Genomic DNA, 20,736 nt, shown 5'->3' on the forward strand with positions numbered 1-20,736 from the left:
ACTTATTTTGACAAATACTCCACTCATCAATACTGAACCCTCAGTTGTGAAATAAAATGACAAGTTAGTCCTAATCATGTATTGGTAAAATCTATATCCATATATTGCTTCCTAATAAATATTATGTGATCAAATATTTTTACAGCTTTGTCAGAAGTTAGTGTATGGATACCATGTTGTGAAATATCTATAAAGCTGTTCATCTGCAAACAACCTTTTAGGGAAAAAAGAGAGAGGCTGCTGCACACGAAATTTTTAACTCATCCAAGCTAATTGTGCACCATAAAGAGCACTATGGACAATGATCTTGTGGATTAGCCTATTGAATATACAGAATATACTAAAAGATCCACTCTGTATACAGCAATGGAAACAAAGCATATGTATATGTTCAATATATATGTATTAAATAAGTACCTTTTCATATATTGACATACCCTCTTTCAAAAATATAGTGGGAAATGACTGGTGTCTGGTGAAATGGGTATGACAAGAGTGCTGTTGATTAAAATACCCAAGAAACATACTAAGCCATTACAGAGATTGAAAAAAGGCAACTGTTTATATTTTGGTAGACACATTGCATGACTATGCATTACAATACATTGCATTATTTACATGGTTGATAAACTCCTTTGTTATACTAAGAGAATAGCTGCCTGACAGTGGGAGAAGTTTTGACATTCTACTAAAAACTAACAGGTCTGTTCATTAGAATGGACTGGCAGGTCACTTGTTATTATCAATATTTTAAATCAGGGCACTTTTTGTTAGTGCAAACTACTGTATGATACCATATCGATGGCTGAATATGTTCTCCATTAGATGCATCTGTTTTGAGAAATTTTAATTATTTAAATGTCATTTTGATATAATAAATGTCTGTATGTATATCCAGCATGATACTTTAATAGTGGTTAAATATAAATATTTTGTTTAATATGGTTTGGTTTAGTAAAGAGTAGCAGTCACAAATATATTTAAACATATTTTTTTCCATTGAATACAATTAAATAAAATCTGATTTGTTTCTTTTTAACCTCCTATTTATCTTAGTTAGTTTTACTACTAAGGCTTAATGAGCAGCATTCAACCTGGAATAAATATTCTGTGCTACAATGTTCATAGAAAACAGCAATTTTTTGAACATATAACTAACACATAAAAGCAAGAAAAACAATAACTAAACTGATGACAGATGTTCAAGACATTAAAGTTTTTTTTATAATTCAAACAAAGAAACATGTATTTGATTATAATAACAGTGTGCATTATAGGTCAAAATAACCAATAATTGCTGTAAACTGTACAGTACAGACAAATTATAGAGGTAGTTTAATATGGTGAATAATAAAATAACTGTATAATGTATATTCAGAACATTTTAACCTCAGCAAACATATTAGCTTATTACTAACAACAGACTTACTGAAAACACATAGGCTTAACATTGTGATATAAGAATAAAAATCATGTGAAGAATGCAATAAACATACAACAATGTTTGGTTCTAATAGTCATCTGCATCTTCCAAATGATCTAGCCCAAAGTATTCATACTTTATTCTGTTTTCTTTCATGTTTTTCATATAGTCAGCCAGTGCTGAAGCTGCAGTAAAACACATGCAGTGAATTAGACAACTAGTATTTGGGTAAAAAAATAAGTTGAAAAAAATTGTTTTAAGTTTTATTTTCATTTTTACTAATACCATATTTATCATTTGTTAGGTTTTTAAAAAGTAAAAGGGTAACCAAGGAGAAAAAGGTAGAAGTCCTAGAATACGTTCAAATGCATGCACTCATTTGTTGGTTCTACATCAAATGGGACTTGGTTAAAAAATGTAAGTACAGAAATGTAAGTAAAGCAGTTTCATGTAATGCAAACACATGGAAGAAGATTCCCACTTAGTTTTCCCATGATTTATTAAGTTTTTGTCTGTGAATGTACCAAACATTTTTCTATTGGTTTTTAAGTTGAACCACTAGACTGAAATTCAAATACGAGCGCTATTTTACCTGCCCTAAAATTCCATTTCTGCCCATTTAGTTTTAACATTTACAACGCTTAGCCACACAGCACGTTCTTGTCTGGCCGGAAAGAAGACCTGATTTTTCTCTGCTGCAGGTTAATACCACTTAGAGGTCTTGTCCCTCCAGATGCCTGTAACTGGGTAAGTGAAAGGAGAAGCAGCCAACTTTGAAGCTAAATTAGTCATTATTGACTTAAATTCACATTAATCTCATAAAATGTTTTTCTTATTTAATAATGCAATGTCAAACTGAATTCTGGCAAATGTATTCTTTCCTAATTCTATCAGCCCAACATGGTAAATGGGTCAGTGAGCACGCAGCTTTCCATTCTAATACTAACATGCATGTTCTTCAACATTTAAGTATTTATTCATATAACAGAGAATCTGACATTCCCTCAAGTATTCCCTTGTGAGAATTTCAGATTCACTGTAAAATAAATAGAGCCCTTAGTGATTCTTTAAGGGGCACTTAAAGACACAACACCACGCAGAAGCTCCAGAGGACACTGGAGCAGTTTAAGACATGGCTGAAAACATTTCTCCTCTACAGCAGTAAAAAAAGGTAACATTTTCATATAGCCATTTTCCCCAACATTAATGCCAAAAATTGATTCTTCACTAGAGAAATGTTTCAGGGAATATCGAATTCAAAGCCTTATAAAAGACCCCTATTAGTCAACATGACTATATAGATTTAAATGCACGGTTATCTCGTCTCATTTGTGGATTTACACACATTCTGATGAAGTGCCTTAAAAAACAGGAAACGTTATAGTATATCTATTTAATTTTCTGCTTTAAAATTCTCTCTGAGTTTTAATTCTACTAAACATAAGTGTTCAACAATTACAAAGACAATTTTTGATGACCTCCCAGAGCTCTATGAAACTTTCAGCATGAAGACAACAACATTTTCCACAAGTAAGACAACCAGTTGTTGAACTATTCACACAGTTTTCAGCAACCCCATGGTTTTAATATAACATCCATTATAAATATATATTTATATTTGACTTCTCCTATACACTATGCTATAGAATGTTATGTTTTTGTTAGCTTGCCCTCTTTTCCTTCTGATCTGTGGAGATCTTATAGTATCAAATACCAAAGTATTAGAATAAGACGTTATTATGCATGGAGAATGGATTTTGAACTTTATAAACCAGATTAATTCACTTGCATTTGAATGTCTTCTTCGTACTGTATACAAGGTCTGTCTTTTAGGTATCGAGACTAATATAATAACTCACTTTTTTTTATTTATATGACAATTCTAATGCCTGTCCCCTTCAATACACTCTCTATTTGCAATTAAGCAGCATTTCAGTCTTATTTTACACCAATTGAAGACATGGAACAGATCAATTCCTATCAGCTGTTTTGTGATATCTGATGTTTTTTTTCTTTGCATCCATTGACTCAAAGCATGTTCCCCTAAGCAATTCCTTTAGGCACTGATTTCAAATTACAAATTTAGTGAATATGGAGGATTTTCCAGCATAGAAATGTGTTTGTCGGTCTAAAACTGTTTCACAGAAAGTGCTGTGTGAGAAGGAAAATTGTACCGATGAATACAACCACATTTCTGGTTGTCTTTTTTTGACTATTTATCTTAGCTTTGTCAAAACTTCCTTATAATATACTCCTTATGTTGGTTCACTGTTGTGCCTTCTGAACCTATTCTGCCAAAATGACGCCCTTCGTGTTAAAAAACACAATGAGTGTGGTTTAAAATTTGAACTTGCTTTGAGTCACTTTTTTGATTGGTGATGAAGGTGTTTTCCAGCGCACTGACTGTGATTCTGTTTCAGGAGCATACAGGAAGATCCAAATAATGACTTTTTTCAAAAAGGTTTGGGTCCACCTCTAGTTGCTGCAGAATGTCAGAGCAAATTTCCTTGTGGCACTTTTTTTGCTCTGGTGTGAAATTTTGCTAAAAATTTCAAAGTGATGTGTTGCTTAACTTAAAAACTTATCATGATTTCGAACATGAGGGGAAACACAGCTGTCCTAAATGTTGACTAACAACAAACTAAAGGGTAGAGTGCAATTGTTTGTTGTGTAAACATACATAGCACGCACTCACAACAATTTCTCATGCATTTATTTAGAAGATAGAAACACAGTCTCATTATTTAATAGACACACCTCACACTTAATGCTGCATTCTGAATTATGTAATACATTTAAAGCCAAACTCTTGGATGGGCACATTCGCTCACCCTATGTTTTGGTTTGCCCTCTCTCTGTTTAAAAAAATCTTTATGCATATTTTCCTCCTTTAGGAAATAAGGGGACCTATATGATCTGGAATTACTGCTTTCTCTGCAGCAGTATCCTGGTCCTTGGGAAATGCTGGGCCATTTTATATGATACTTTTCAAACTTTTCAAACTATCCCTAACAATAGGCAATTCTTTCATACTTTCAATTTCCCAAAGGGGTACTGTGGAAACATCTAAAATATCCTATTTTATATGCTTAAGGTACCCCAAAATTGCATTTTCCTAGAAAAAAATTCTAAACAGGGAAAGGAACCTAAGTCCCTGAGGAGGAATGGAAGTTTAAGCTCTGGATAAGGAAGGGATTCTTCACTGTAAGGTCTGTAAAAATGTGGAATCAGCTTCCTCAGGAAGTAGTTTCAGCAACTACTATTGATTGCTTTAGGAAAAAGCTGGATATTTTTCTAGAAGCATGAAATATAACTGGGTATTAAGGATTTAAAGTAAATATAACAGAGACTGTTGATCCAGTGAACATCTGATTGCCTTATGGAATCAGGAAGGATTTTTTTTCCTTCAAACATTACCTTGTGGGAATTAATTAGTTCCATTGAAACAAATAGATTTGGAACATTCCCAAGAGAGAATGTCTGATTCCCTTTTTTATAAACAGAGCCTATAGAGTATTGGAATGGGACAGCAGAAGGTAAGGTTCCAAATAATTTTTCAAGAAAAAATGTTACTTTAGGCTTCTTCAGATGAAAATAAGCTAAGCATGTAATATACAGTGGTAAAAGATTATCAAGAAAACAGATGTGCGACTTCAGTTGGGATTTAAAGTTTTTATAGATAGCCAAGTAAAAGAAAGTAGAAAAACTCCAGGCATTAATACATTTTAGAATTGTTCCCTTGTCGATAAATCATATGAGAATAGTTTTTTAGGTTACATCGAGCATGCAATACGTAATATCAGAAAACGATGAATCAAGCCCAAATGCCTTAAAAAGAATTTGCAAACCCACCTTAAACTGCCTTATATCTCCTTGCTGCACAAGATAATATTCGCTTTCTGGGGTAACACAATATCCAAGTTTCTGAAAAATACAGTGGAAAAAAAAAAAATGCAGGTTTTATATGTCAAAATCTAGCAATGTTATGTATATAACGTATACAATAAACATTTACATATATGTAATTTAATATTATAAACAAATTACACCTCATTTAATACGTTCAAAATTCACATACTGTATATTTATAAAAAAAATCCAAAAAATTGTGGTTGTATAGTCCAATTCAGAGTTAATTCTGACTTGATTCAGGCTATTCAACCCTTAGATTGGAACTCTAAGCTCAAATTTCCAGTTTGGATATCCTACACATGGACAAAACTGCTCTCACTCGGAATCCTCCAATAACAGGCTGCCATATTGGCACACCAGTTACCATCTTTTACAGGGGACTGTTGCCAAAATTGCCCTTTTTTTATCTTGTGCATCAGAAGTAATATTGTTTTTTTTTTAAAGTTTCTAATGCTTTGCCTGCACAACAACTAAAAAAAACCCACTCATGGATATATCTGTGCATATATATTATATTAATGTTAGACTCTTGACAAGACTAAAAAGTCAGAGCCCAGTCACTGCATTGCTAGAAGGCCCTTGAACCACCTAACAAAAAATTAGACAGTCATCAAAAGCAAAAGGCATTTCCTAAAAATAGGTTTCATTGCAGAAGGCCTTGGTTGAGTCTAGTTTAAGCATTAGTTATGTATAAACGCAGTGGTTAAGAGTCTTGGAGGGGTATTTCAATGGTCAATAATCACACAACTGTGAATGTGAACAGACCCGTGTGAATTCCAACAAAGGTTCACAGTGCACAGAGCATGTACAGTATCTTTCTCAGCACTGCAGAACTGTGCAATCAATGTCCACAGCCTGCCTGTATGTTCCCAGTCTCCATAGATCATGGTTTCACTCAGTCCTCAAACACCTTCCAGCCCCCAGAGCAGTAAAAAAAAAAACGCAATATTGGTGCCTTAACATTTAGTAAACTTTCTAATAGCAGCAGCACAGTCCAGAAGAACAGTAGAACAGATCACATACTGAAAAGGTGTACCTGGAGTCTGGGTGGGGGCATATAAAATGTAAAATAGGCATCCAGTAGGTAACCAGGCTGCCTGCACTAAAGATAGAATCCAGGGTACCCTTCTCCTTGTCTAGTCACTTATTGGTATGTTAGTGAATTATAGGAGTACCTGCATTAAAACCTGGAATTCAGCATCTGCTTATTTTCTGGTCAGCTCAATCTCGCTAGCAACACTGGGAAGAACTATGCCCTTAGTATATATTTCCCTTATAAATTGTATGTGCCAAAAAACTTTAAAAAAATGAAGAGACAGTGCTGCCGATCATATATCACTACAACGTGCTGTCTGCGGCATGGCAGGATGGTGCAAATTTCTTGGCACAGGAGAATACCACCTTATACTTTCCAATCTTGCTAGAGCATTACACATTGTTTTACAGTTGGTTCATTTAGAAATGGCATTGGGATTGGTGCCAGACATATAAAAAACATAGAAAATTTTTTATGTGAAATGAGAACTCTATACAATTTTTTGCATGTTTTGATGCAACAATTTTTAGGAAAAGAGGAAGAAAAAGCTACCTTTTTATATAGACACTTTGATAATCTGGTAATTTTAGTTTATGTTTGTTTTTAGCAATCTGTGATGTCAAAATGGTACTCTATACAAAGTGAACAAATCATTCATAAATAATTTTCTAATACTATCATTTCGCCACTAGATGTCATTGTTGCAATGTAGATTGCAGAACTTGGGCTTAATTTTATATCCTCATGGAAAACTACAGTGGAAAAAAAAAAAAACTTTCTAACCTTATTACGGGTTACCTGGCAGTTTAATACTTCATCCTCTGCCTCGGAACAAAAATTCGAAACAGGAAAACAGATCAAAGTAAGAACATTTTATCTTAATATTTTTTTTCAGCCAATGACTTGAAAGTATTTAAGTTTTAGTATAAATGACAGAGAACTAGTATTTTCATAAAATTATATTTGGAGGGTTAATATTCTTTCAGTACAGATTACCTGTAAAGGAAACCTGTAATGTTTGAGATAAATACTATTCAAGCTCTTAGTGACTTGAATAATTTCTAGAGCAAAAGAAAATATGATTTTTGATTGACTTGCTAATTCTAGTAACCCAGAAAACCAAGTCAACAAATCAGTAGGACAGAGAATAGCTGCAATAGCAATTTACATATTTTACTTAATACAGGTTTCTTATCAAGTATGTCTCTAGCTTCGTTAAAAAGTAATGTTGGTCCACTTAGTAACCTTAACGTCTTATCTTATTACTTAAAAATAGTCCCAAAATCTTAAAAATAGTAATTCAACAGTGAATTCAAAAGTGAATAAAAACATGCTTGGAATGAACATCTATTATCAACAATCTATTCTCAAACAAAATAATAATAATGTCCAGGGGGGGTCAACTGCTTGGTTATTTTTTACCCTAACCTTTTAATGTTTCTGTGACTATAGAGGTGACATTTTAATTTACTTAGGATGGAATTTATACAGTTCATCTTTAAAACTAAGACAGACTTTTAACCCAAAGATAAACAGATTAAGTGCTTTAGAATGTAGCTTTACAGAATGATTTGTTCCATATTTTCAGTGCACTTTCAAATATCTATATAACTTTATATTTATCCCTTATAACATATAAGAATAGATTTATTTCACACACTCACTAGCATTCCTAAATATTTTACCAACAATATCTTGAATCCCATACCATTAGAATCAAAACAGCTGAACTCAAGAGCTGAAATTATTATACTCAAGAGATTTGAGTTATTGTATTTAAAGAATATCTACTTTGGTTCCAGGTGTCATAAATATTCTGTTCTCACAGTATGAACATTATAAAGATCTAATTTCTGGAAACGTTAAAGCAAAAGGTCAACCACTGGTCTGTCACTGGCTAATGAATAATGGGGAAAGACTAGGTTCCTAAACATTATTTGCTATGGGGATTTTGTCCAGGGGTACATTGATTCATCTATACTATTTGTATAGAATATGTTTAGAAAATACTGCCTTTAGCACTTTTGGTTTGCCTTTTTCCCAGTTGTTACTTTCTTTACCCTCCTCTTTTTTTCCTGATTTGGGTATCTGGCAACACAGTGTTTTTTTTCAGGTGTACAGTATCAAAAATGTCTGTGTAATAAACACTGATTATGAAAGTGCATCAGCTCACATTTTTCTCCACTGACCATCTCAAAAATGTAGCTTATATATAGCTTGACACACAGAAACATAACAAAACATAGATAAAAAATAAAATACAACATTTACCTGTTTAAAGGTTCCAGGCACCGTGAAGAATTTGTAGATAAAATAGATAGGCACTAAAATCATGGATGACAATGCAATGGCCCATCCAGCCTGATTAGCCCATGGAGGAAAGTGGTAGTCATCGTATGAAAGAGGATTGTAGGTCACAATGCTAGTAATAACAACAAACTTACAGAAGGGACAGAACAGAAATACAGGTAAATAAATAAATGTCATAAGTAAAGGTTCCAAGCATATGAGTTTCCAATAATTAGAGCACCATAACATATAAAGTTCTGTATTTGAAACATAATACATTTTATGAATATGCCATTTCTGTTTTCCCCATATTTTTACTAATTTTACCTGTTATTTATCTATTTGACTTTACCGCATGGAAACAATATGTGAATAAAACATTAATGGTTAAAGATTTGTGACCTACTTATTTCCCATCTTTCCTGGTATACATATACAGAAATGTAAGAGGGGATTTATAAAGTTCTTAAAGGTGTACTTCAGCCTTATCCTAAATCTTGCACATGTGTACAGGCTTTCCTGCTGTTCTGAAAATGCTTACTGTGATTTTATTTAAATTAAGCTTCCTACAGTGTAAAATAATACCTACAGCATTTCAGATAGACTTTCCGATAAGATATATGTGGTAAAATGATCTTCATGTATTATAGTTTGTGGGTACATTTATTGGTCGCTGAATGGTTAACTGTTTAGGACTGGTGTTTGTAGGGGTTACAGCAGTGCAGAGAAAACTGATTGAGCCATGTGGTCTAAAAGACAAGGAAGTCTCTCCCCAACAGGTTCCTGAGAAATACAAATCAATGACAAGAGCACCCAAATCACTAAAATGGAGCATACTTAGGTCACATTTAGACACAGTACATAGTTTAATGACACACAAAACACACAGGGTACGCACAACTTATTTACGTTGAGGTCGCAAAAACATTCATTTTGTTTTAGAACAGCCAGAATCTAATTTAATGTACATGTGCTAGTTATATGACTACAAAGAAGGACAATTATCAGATTATCATATCTCTTAGTGAAATAGTATGGTATAGATCTATATTAATGGAATGCTCTGACAACTCTATAGCAAAAATGACTTGCATATATTGTCAATAGAAAACATCTGTTACATCCGGTCCAGATAAATATACTGTAAAGGCTATTAAAGCACAGAAAAAAAACAACACAACTAACGATGTACTTTTTTAAAAACTATTAATGATGAGAAAACTTGAGTGATGGGAAAAAAAGTGATGGGAACTTCCAAGACTTACACTAAAACATTTGTCCCACTGGATCAGTTACCCTCCCTACTTGCTCTGGTAACAACATAAAAAAATTGGGATTTTCCTTCACCTTCTTGGTGACAACAGCCACTAGGACAAAAAGAGGTATTCTACTTCTTCCCAACTCTATCTAAAACAAATCAAAATTCTTTTGCACACACGTAATATTTATATCACATTTACCAGAAACAATGGTGTACATGCTGCTCTTAACAAATCTCCTGAAAATATTTTTTAAGAGTCTTCCACACCTTATCCACCTTTTTACCTACAAACACTCTGAGCGGCGAGACATTTGTCTTTCCCATTAAGAGCAAAACGGCAGCGTCTTTGCAAAGGAAACATTTTGACTGAATAGACTGACCTTGCCAGAGCACCCTTGCACCCTTTTCATTGTCAGCTGGTGTGGAATGCTAGGAGAGCTCCAACCTAGTGAATGGCTATTAGACCCACTGCACAGATCTACAGCAGATGACAGCATTGTCACCTAGGAGGAATTCAAATACTCCCCTTTACTCGGAAGTGCCAAGGTATACTACCCACTGGCAAGTTGAGTAGCATTGTCACTCTGCCTGGAATTGGCAAGATGATTATGTCTCAATAAAAATTTCCTGCAAAAAACAGTCACAGTTTTACAGTAATGATGTTGTCCACAGGTTCACCTACAGTCACATTTTTGTCACCCAAATTTACAGGGTAACATTTGACACATGAACATATTTAAACACAAGTAACTCCCACAGTACCATTGGGGCATCTGTGGAAACTTTCAAAATGCTATATTGCACATCATTGTGCTGTGTCAAGCAAGCCAAGCATTACCCAGGTTGGAGGTTAGGGAATGCCAAGGGATTGGATGTAGAACCCTAATTTATTCTGTCCATTGAAAAAAAATGCAGAGTATAAATGAAAAGTTCTGAGTTGCCACAACAGAAATAAAGAGGAAATCTTCCAATATGCACACTTGTTCCTGTAACAGCTGTCTAAGAGGAGATTTATTTCAAATTGGAACGTTTTTCCTTAGTTCGTATTTAGTCAGAATAAATTTAGAGCAGAAACAAAAATAAATTGATAGGAGTTTAAACCTCCCCTATGAAAAAGGGGAGCATGTTTTTAGATACACTTAAGGGTTTTTTTTTTTTTTTATAAAGCAGTGAATATGACATTCACAAAAGCATTCCCTGTTGGAGAATGAATTACTGCCATTGAAACACATGAACCTGGAAGATTCCTTTACCAGATATGTTTCAGTGAATGTTAAATTCACTGTTTTTTAAATAGACCCTTAGATATTAAAACAGCTCTTGGGTAACAGAGACAAGGCAGAAATGATGTACATTATGACATTCTTGAAAAACACGAACTGAAAAAGATTTTTTTGGGGGCAACCGAGAATGATCTTTAGGTGGTTAAAGGTATTTCCAACTTACTATTTATGCATACATTTTTTTTCTTAATAAACATGACAAGGAATAAATGTAGTTTATTTTTTTACACATTTTTGACAATACACATTTAGAAAAAATGTATATTGTAAATGCAATCATAAAATGTATATTATATAATATTAAACCATTATCGGGTTAAATGAAAATCTAGTGATCATGAAAAAAAAATTAGGCTTTGGGCAACAGTGACTTGTTATGTTAAGAATCACATATCTCAGTTGTTTTACAAGCAAACTACATGTCATAGGTTATATTACAATAGGTAAGGAGAAATCCTTAAATATCACAGATACTAAATCTTTTCCGGCAGGTGACCATTTCCTGCAGCATTAGGGCACATTCACTGGCTGGGGTCACATTCCACTGCAATATTGTCTTAATAATGATTGTAGAAGAAAAAATGAATTTAGTTCAATAAACCCTATTATATAGTATATGTTACAAATGTAGAAAATCAGATTATAATATTTTATTATATGCATATCATATACCTAATAGGGATCAAACTGCTCATCTGTTACAGTTGCCTTTTTAAGATGAAAAGAAACAGTGACATTCAAGAAAATGCCTGGACATGTACAGTATAATGGACAAAACTAAAGGTTAAAGCAACATATCATTTGGAGATGTTTTGCTTTTAGTTGTTCTGCATTTACAATAGGAAACAAATGTTGTAGGCCAGGAGTGTGGCCATTTTTACTTTTCAGAGGTTCTGATTAGACCACAGAAAGATATCTTAATTCAGATCTTTCATAAAAAATAAAAGGCTGAGTAATTCACAATCCATCCTAGGTGGGATGCTCTCAGAGGAGTGGACTGATTTATTAAAACAATTACACCCCTCCTAGCCTTCCCTTACATATTCCACCTTTCTAGTGTGTTATTTACTGGTTTATTGTATGCTGAAAACCTGTATGTAATTTTATGATGTTATGTTTGTCTCTGATGTGTTACATGTTTTCTTTTAATGTAAAAACTATACAGAAACTTTTTTTGTTACAAATGTAATGTAATTTTTTATTTCTAGACTACACTAGAACCTTTATATTTGTAACCAAAGAGACAATAAAATCACTCTTTTGTTATATAATATCACATATCTAATTATAAAGCGTCATATATTTTGGATTATAGCACCCAAAGTTCTGTTTGGTCTTAGTACTGATTTACAATAAAATATTAGCAAGTCCAAGAATACCAGCACAGGCATAATACACTACATATGCAGTATATAATAACACACTGTATTCTGTAAAATTATGCAGATGCTCTTTTGACCCTCAAATATTCTGAAAGGGAAATTTAATTTACAGTTTGTTAATAGCCAGTTATTTCTAAAAAAAAAAAACATGTGCTACACATCATCTAGCAAAGTAAAAATGGGAAGCTTTTATATAGTTAATGTTATCTAATTATAGTAGATGCCACCACATGTAGAATTAATAGAGACAGAGGTTCAAATGGGAAAAAGTATCGTATATTTAAATGCATTGCTAAGTATTTCATATCTTAATAAGGAGAAAATGTAAAAACTTTATTCTTGTAAAGAGAAATACCATATATAAAATCCAGTCATGTGCAATGTATGTTTAAAAATGATATGTACATGACTAAGCATTCCAAGATGATACAGGTTCAGTTGTGTAAGCTAAGAACATACCTATGTAAAGCTAAATTCCAAGAAAATATAAATGTTTAAATGCAAGCAGAGTAGGTTCCTAAACGTATAGAGAATTAGCTTCTTGTTATCTACCAAACTACAGGGCTCAGAAAAAGGAAGGGAAAAGAAGCAAAAGGCGCCTGTGCTGCAATAAAGTAGTATACTGATAGGATGAGAAAGCTGAGTGAGGGAGGAGATCATTGGTGCATTTCTTCTCCTTTAACTATCCAGTCAGAGGGTGGGGATGGTAGGGAGGCCTATAAATTAAAGTAAACTTGCAGCAGAGAAAGATCAGGTCATCAGCCCTGTCAAGTAGGACTGTGCTGCTGCAACAATATTTAGAAAAACTAGCATGAATGATGTACCCAAAAATGGCATACCTTTATTAAAGCCAGATATGACTTTGGTGGGTATTTGTGCTTCTCTATGCAATGCAGACAGATTATGGCTGATGAGAGGGGCCAGCAAGATGCTGTAAATATCTTACCAAAAATAAGGAAGCTACAGTATTGTCCACAAGTGATTCTGAGCCTCCATGCTTGAAAGAACTGAAATGTAATGAACGAAAGGAACAGGCCAGGGATAGTAAGGTTAAAAAGAAAAGTTTTAAATGACGCTGGATATCCGCCAACCAGGAAATAAGAAGGGCTTTATCTGATATGCTGCAGATTTTAATGCACACAAAATGGAAAGCTTTACTTTAGGTACAGAAATCAAAGAAAGTGCAAATGTACAGAGATGTTTTTCTGTATTTTTATGCATACTGGAAGGCAACTAAAATGCAGATTATTAAAAACAAAAATGTTTATAAACTCTATGTAATAAGTGATAACCATAATAAAATAAAAACATTTTTCTTGCAAATTATTGCTACTACCTCCAGCAGCCTATCTGCAACCACTTCAGGCATACACACCAATGATACTGCCTAACATTTCTCAAGGCAAATTTGCTGCTAGTGGCAACAGATTGCCAAATCTGCTAAATGCATGTTGTAACAGGCACCTTTAGTGTTCTTTAGAAAATGTAAGTGCACAAAATGGGAATACAGAAGACAGGAACAAAGTGTTTTTATTCTATAACAGGGGTGTCTGAGCAAGAACCTTGTGGTAGGATCAAGGGGTAATATGGTAATGAGTTTCATGTCATTTTAACTCTCCTCAACTAACCGTTCAGCAAACTTTTAGATCTTAACTTTTTCCCAACAAAAAACACATACTGTTTATACTTTACCCTAACACGTGACTATATCCAAAATGAACACTTTAACTATCCCTACAAGTGAGCCCTTACATTTAGTAATTTTACTTACCAACAAAAATGCAGGACTAACAAATTTCCAGCAAAGTCTCCAGTATAGGCCAGGCTTAAATCCAAGCATCCTATAAATGTCATCACTGAACCTATCCACACCTAAAAAAAATCACAGGCATTTAAAAAATGTATCAATATTATTATAGTAATGTATAGGCGTATAGGTATGTTATGACCTAAATGTATGTATCCTGATACAAATTACAATGTATTGTAGTACATGTATCTATTGTCTCTGGGGCTTGTTTTACCTGATACTGGCCACTTGCCAAGTTTAGGGTAAGGGCTTTTAGAATATGTATTAGCATACAAATTTCAAAGAGGCACCAGACAGATATGTGATTTCAGAAATCATGATTCATGATATGCTTCAATAAGGAAAAGGTAAGGGGGGGCAACATGATTTCTAAGCGTGGAAAAGCAGAATACAAGTGACATTAGCAGATGAGGAATAACATGGTATCATAATAAATTTATTGGTACTCATGTACATTCCAACGCATTTCACAGATTAAATCTGCTTCATCAGGGAACAGTTATGTACAATATAAGTATCCAGACACTCAGGGAGCTAACCACCATACAAGGAGCCGGTTACCATCTCTCCACATCAGAATATCGCTATTTGGACCTGTACACTGCTCAATTCTTGACCTACTTTGGTTCGGATTAAAAAACATTCTTTGGCCCTTGAGTAAAAAATATTGTCAAACATCTTTTTCAACCTTCTATGTCTCTATCGGTCACACTTGAGACCTTCCGTTTGAGTCTGGTTGCCGTCTGCTCGGTCTTGATAACCCTCCATGTTTTTTGTCCTGTTTCCTGGTCATGGTTAAAATGTACCATTGTAACTTGGTGTATAATGTACTTTCTCATATTGTACATAACTGTTCCCTGATGAAGTGGATTTATTCTGTAAAACCTGTCGGAATGTACATGAGTACCATTAAATTCTTTAAGATACCGTGTTATTCCACATCTACTAATGTCACTTGTACTCCTTGTTGTTCATTGACTATTGAAATTGAAATCAATTGTAACATGGAGGCTTTCTTTTAGCCTGTTTTGTGCAAATGTATTTTTTAACAAAGATGTTATTTATAAAATGTTTTTATATACAAACTGTCTTATATGCACTGCCTTAAAAGTTCCCTATACAAAAAGTTTTTTTGCAATATGATTTCTAAGCAGTTAGAATATGGAAAGGGGTTAAAAATGTTAGTCTTTTTTCTTCTCTTTTGACATATTTTGTTTAGTGTGCATCTATAGTCCTATAGCAATTATACATTATAGAGAAAAATAGAAAAAAAGGCACTGTACTCCTAGTTCCAAAATATTAAGCACTCCCCTTCAAATATGTGTTTTGCAACATTAGAAGATAAGACTGTGGTGAAGCAAGTGATGAACTGTGATGCTGAAGAGAAGAATAAAGTCCAACAATTACCGAACTACAATATACATAACATCCAATAAATCTTACTTCATCCTATGTTATCACATTTTTAATCTATTTTCCCTGTATTATTGCACCTATCTCTCACAGAATAGCCTATTACACATATCTCTCACAAAATAGCCTATTACACATATCTCTCACAGTATAGCTTCTAAACATTGCCAAATAGTAAGCAGCTCTGAGAAACGCTTGAATTTTCTTGTGCAATGTTCAATGGTGACAAAACCACCCCCTAAAATTATGAACAGATGTGAATCTTTATTTTATTTTATTTTTGCATTTCAATTATTTTTAATATAGCAGAAAAATACACCGCAACAAACCTTCATATGTACATATATGGTTTCTTTCTAATTTTCACATTGCTATTTTAAATATTATTTTGCTTTTGGAATAATCACCAAAAATTGTAATTAAAAAAGGGACATCAAAATAAAATGCCACTAAAAATGGAAACATTTTTGTTATTGATTATTATGATTATTATTAATATTATGAGATAAAATTGGGTCAGCAATTTATGTACTTTTAGCATTATATTATTATATTATATTTGATTTATTATACAAATCACAACAACAAAATTCTCCTAAAAATAGGCAAAGAAAATATATTGTTTTTTTATTATTATTATTATTATTATTTGCTTGTAAAGATTATATACATTTAAACAATGAACTTCTTACTTGGCTTCTTTTTGTTAGTTAGAAGTACCGTTGAAACATTTTACTTTATTAGTGCAAAAGCAGCTGCCTGAAATCTTGTTATCTTATATCTTGTACTCTGATTGTGCCAAATTCTTATCAGGTATATAATTTCCATCTATCTCCTGTCCTATGTAGACAACATGGTTTCTTAATAAATATTATGCCAGAGTCACCATAATAAAATAAAGCACAAAAAGCCTGAAACAAGAAAAACAAAAGTAATGCAGAACAACTGGTATGCTGCGATATATTACATTAATATTCTTAAATTTAGATACACTTTAACTTAATAAAGTGCTATGTTTAACAACAATCTCATGAATTCATCTAATTTACTATGTGACTAGTAACTAATCATCGTGCTTAAAATGGCTAAATAATGAGTAATTAGTCATAATGACCCAAATGTTCTGTATGTATACTTATGGTATTTATGCCTATGATTCTGAGATAGAAAATCTTCCTAAATAGGAGAAAATCAGGAGAATTTTTTTTTTTGGAGTACCAGGCTTTTTTTTGGACTCCCTAAAGCCACCAAAAGGGTACAAAATCCATTTTTTTATTGATTCTCTGAAGAAAGTATAGTAAAAGCACGAGCAAAGGATAAGTATAAGGATCAGTCCAATGATGAAATCAGTAGAAAATACAACTTACAGCTGTTGAGGTACAGCTATCTCATGCAGTAAAGGTACATTCCAGCGGTGCTTTATCTGTATGCTTCACAGTTTACAACAGCTTTTCCACATTAGTTTGTACTATTCCTTTAATGTTCAAACTTTAATTTATAAAATGTTTAATTTATATCTTAAACTCACACATTTTCATTCATAAAAATGTGATTTTTAATAAATAACAATGATAAAGTTGAAACCAGCTGATGTTTCAAATCAACATGGCTACATCCCCTAAGTAAACAAATTATATATATAGTGAATAACAAGTTGTTGGGACTTTCAAAGCCTAAAACAATGTTTCAAATATTTTACAACATAACATAAAAAACATTTTATTAAATATTTTTAAAAGTCAACGCAAAGAAATCAAAGACCCGCTCTCTATACACAGGCCAGGAGGTGGGCATTAATAGCTGACTACAGACTTATAGTAGACAATCGAAAATCCGACCATCGATAATCTGTTTCCTTCAGTTTTCAGGCATGAATTTCAGATCGCATTTTCAATACAAGGACTGCAGTACACTGTTTGGCCACTGATGTTTTGATGGTGCTGTTCTGCAGAAACAGCCGTTAGGTCTTGCTTGCTACACTAAATACATGTTGAGACGTCCCTGCCGCCTGCTCCCTGGAACTGTGCCAGATGTCCACAGGTGTTACAGGAGGAAGGCTGGTCTGTGTGTGGAGGTAAGTATACCTTTCAAAAATCCGGAATTTTCGAAGATCCGGAACTCCCCGGGTCCCAAGGTTGCCGGATTTTTAAATGTCAACTGTATTTTGTGTCTATACCCCTTCCTCCTATGCCTGAAAATCTACACAAGAAAGAAAGTTCAACAAGAAAGTTCAACAAGCTCCAAGAAAGTTCAACAAGCTATACGATACTTGAAGGCTAATAGGCACCCGGGACCTGATGGCTTCTCTGCAGCGTATTGCAAACAGTTCGGGCCCTATGCTAGCGCCACATCTGGCTCAATTGTTTAACCACCTCAGTTTTGGATCAGATACCCTCACGGTCAGTATATGTTTGCCCAACCCCAACACTGATCGATCACACCACCTGGGCCAACTATAGACCCATGTCACTATTGAAACTAGATGTTTAACTGTTAGCTGCAATATTAGCACAGCGCCTAAATTCCTAAAAATTATCTTTGTTTGGCAAAGACCAAGTGGGATTTATGCCCCAGTGGCAGGCTGGTAACAATGTTAGATGTATTCTGTACCTTGTCCACCAAGCCCATAAATGGGGGGTGTCTGCGATGTTGCTGTCACTTGATATTAGGAAGGCTTTTGATACAGTCTCCTGGGTGTACTTACAACCACTCCTACATAACTGGGGATGTGGTCTACATTCCTGCCATGGGTCAGGGCTTTATGCACTGACTCTAAAGCATTTGTATAATATGCTGGCTACCGCTTGGACTGTTTTCCTATCCAACGAGGCACCATGCAGGGATGTCACTTATATTATTCGCATTAGTCATAGAACCTCTCAATTCCTGAATGTCCAGTTTATTTGGGGCCTGGAGGTAGTGGGGTACCATCACAAAACTTCCCCTTGTGCAGATGATGGTATTTTATCCATCAACATTACTATGATATCTTTACCAAACTTGTCCAAGATCCTGGATATTTTCTTTGGGGTATTGGGACTAACTGGTAATCATGACCTGGTAATCATGACAGATCAAGGGCTTTGATTATATCCCTGCATTCTCTTATTAATGGGAATCTCGTAGTCTGCTGTACCTGGGAATTCAGCTTAAGGCCACCCATGGGGCAATGTTTACAGCCAATTATGCCTATTTACTCCGATCGCTAACCTCCATATTGGAAACTTAGAAGAGGTACCAAATTTCTTGGTTCGGTAGAATAGCCGATCTTTAAATGATGGCACTACCTTTATTATTGCATTATTTCAGGGTGGACCCCCTGACAATCCCAATCTCCCTACTCAGATCGGTACAACAAGCCTTTCTTAAATTTATTTGGGGGAATAAGAGACCTAGAGTGGCTAAGCGGATACTGTATTTCCCTAAAACACATGGAGATCTAGCAGTCCCCATCTACAGCTAATATAAGGTGGCCCAACTGGCCCTTCGGCAGCATACCACACTGGCAGGGTTAAAGACTGGGTAACAATTAATGGAACACGCTCCTTTAACTCTATTCGAGACACTCATAAAATCAGATACTCCAATTTTTTTCAATATCTACAACTAAAGCACTATGTGCAAGGGCCTCCTAAATATGCAAAATCTCCCCTGAGCTCCAATCCATACGAACAAACATGTGAGAGAGACCCTTTGGGTAAAGGTATACTTTCACTGATCTACCATTTTACGCTTACTACTGGGTTTTCGCATCCGCTACCATACGCTTCTCGGTTGTAAACAAATATAGGACGCACACTAGAAAAGGTACAATGGCAGTAAATGTGGGACGCTGTGGCCCATGGTACCTTTAACGTGTCATTCCATGAAGCCAACTATAAACTTCTTCTCCGCTGGTACATGATTCCCATCAGACTTGCGGCCTACCGCCCTGACTGCTCTGGTTGATGTTTTCGTGGCTGTGGATTGGCAGGCACCCTGTATAACATTTTGTGGCAGTGCCCTAAAATCAAGAGATTCTGGACAGAATGCCGTTTGAGGCACTCCTACTCTTACACCCCCAAAAAGTCTCCAAGTACCAATTTAAATTATATTGTTTGTTTTCACAGCCACGAAGCATACTCTGGCTAAATATTGGCAGTCTGGCATGCCTACAGTGGCACAAGTGAAGAGGAAAGTAACATGGTATCCAGTTAATAAGACTATGGTAGCCAGACTATGGAGTTCAAGAATATGTAGAAGGAGAAGAAACCATATACATCAAGAAAAAAGGAAAAACTGAAGATTATATTGACTGGACCATCATTTGCCTTTTGTGCAACAGACAACAAACAGTACAGTAAAAACACCACCTATATACTATAAAGTTTTGGATGTTAATGGAAGCGGGACTGATGTGCTAGTGAAATGTTCATGGGAAAGCTGATAAGTAAATGAGATTATAGGATAAAATTAATCTAGTACTTGTGCAGAAACTCCCAAAAGGTAAATGGTAAAGAATTGGTTACCCGTTTCTTTAAAAATTTCATTTTAGAAGTTAACATTAAAAAATTGATTGAAAAACAAACAAAACATAAATCTACCAGCAAAATGTAATATTGGCTTGTGAGAGCTGGAAGTTTTGGCTCATGAGGAAAAAGAAAAGAATTAATGTAGCTTGACATGACTTCTCATCCTTACAAATTGTTAGCAGATTCCCTTTTAAAGAGAAGGGATTAAACAGAAAAAAATTAGAAGGGCCTGTCTCCACTAAAAAAAAATTATCTAAGCATGTGTGTGCAATATGGTTTTGTTGAAAGAGAGTGTGAAAGTGGTAAAGCATCAATGGTTGAAACTACATTAATGGACAGTGCCTTATTGTACAATTTTTTAAGCTGCGTACACACGTCAAATTTTTCTCGCCCGATAATCGGCCAGATATATCGGG

General features: G+C 34.4%; 1 protein-coding gene across 1 annotated transcript in view; it reads right to left on the minus strand.

Moving 5' to 3' along the window:
- Positions 1–543: 543 nt before the first annotated feature.
- Positions 544–20,736, minus strand: part of SLC6A2 (solute carrier family 6 member 2) — a gene marked incomplete in the record, with an annotated part of 73,166 nt that continues 52,973 nt past the window's right edge. The window contains 4 exon segments of the mRNA XM_072422955.1: positions 544–1,608; positions 5,276–5,347; positions 8,643–8,810; positions 14,358–14,458. Of these exon segments, the coding sequence (XP_072279056.1) occupies positions 1,585–1,608; positions 5,276–5,347; positions 8,643–8,810; positions 14,358–14,458 (365 nt within the window).

Source organism: Pyxicephalus adspersus, chromosome 9 (assembly GCF_032062135.1).
Source record: "Pyxicephalus adspersus chromosome 9, UCB_Pads_2.0, whole genome shotgun sequence".
Classification (NCBI taxonomy): Eukaryota; Metazoa; Chordata; class Amphibia; order Anura; family Pyxicephalidae; genus Pyxicephalus; species Pyxicephalus adspersus.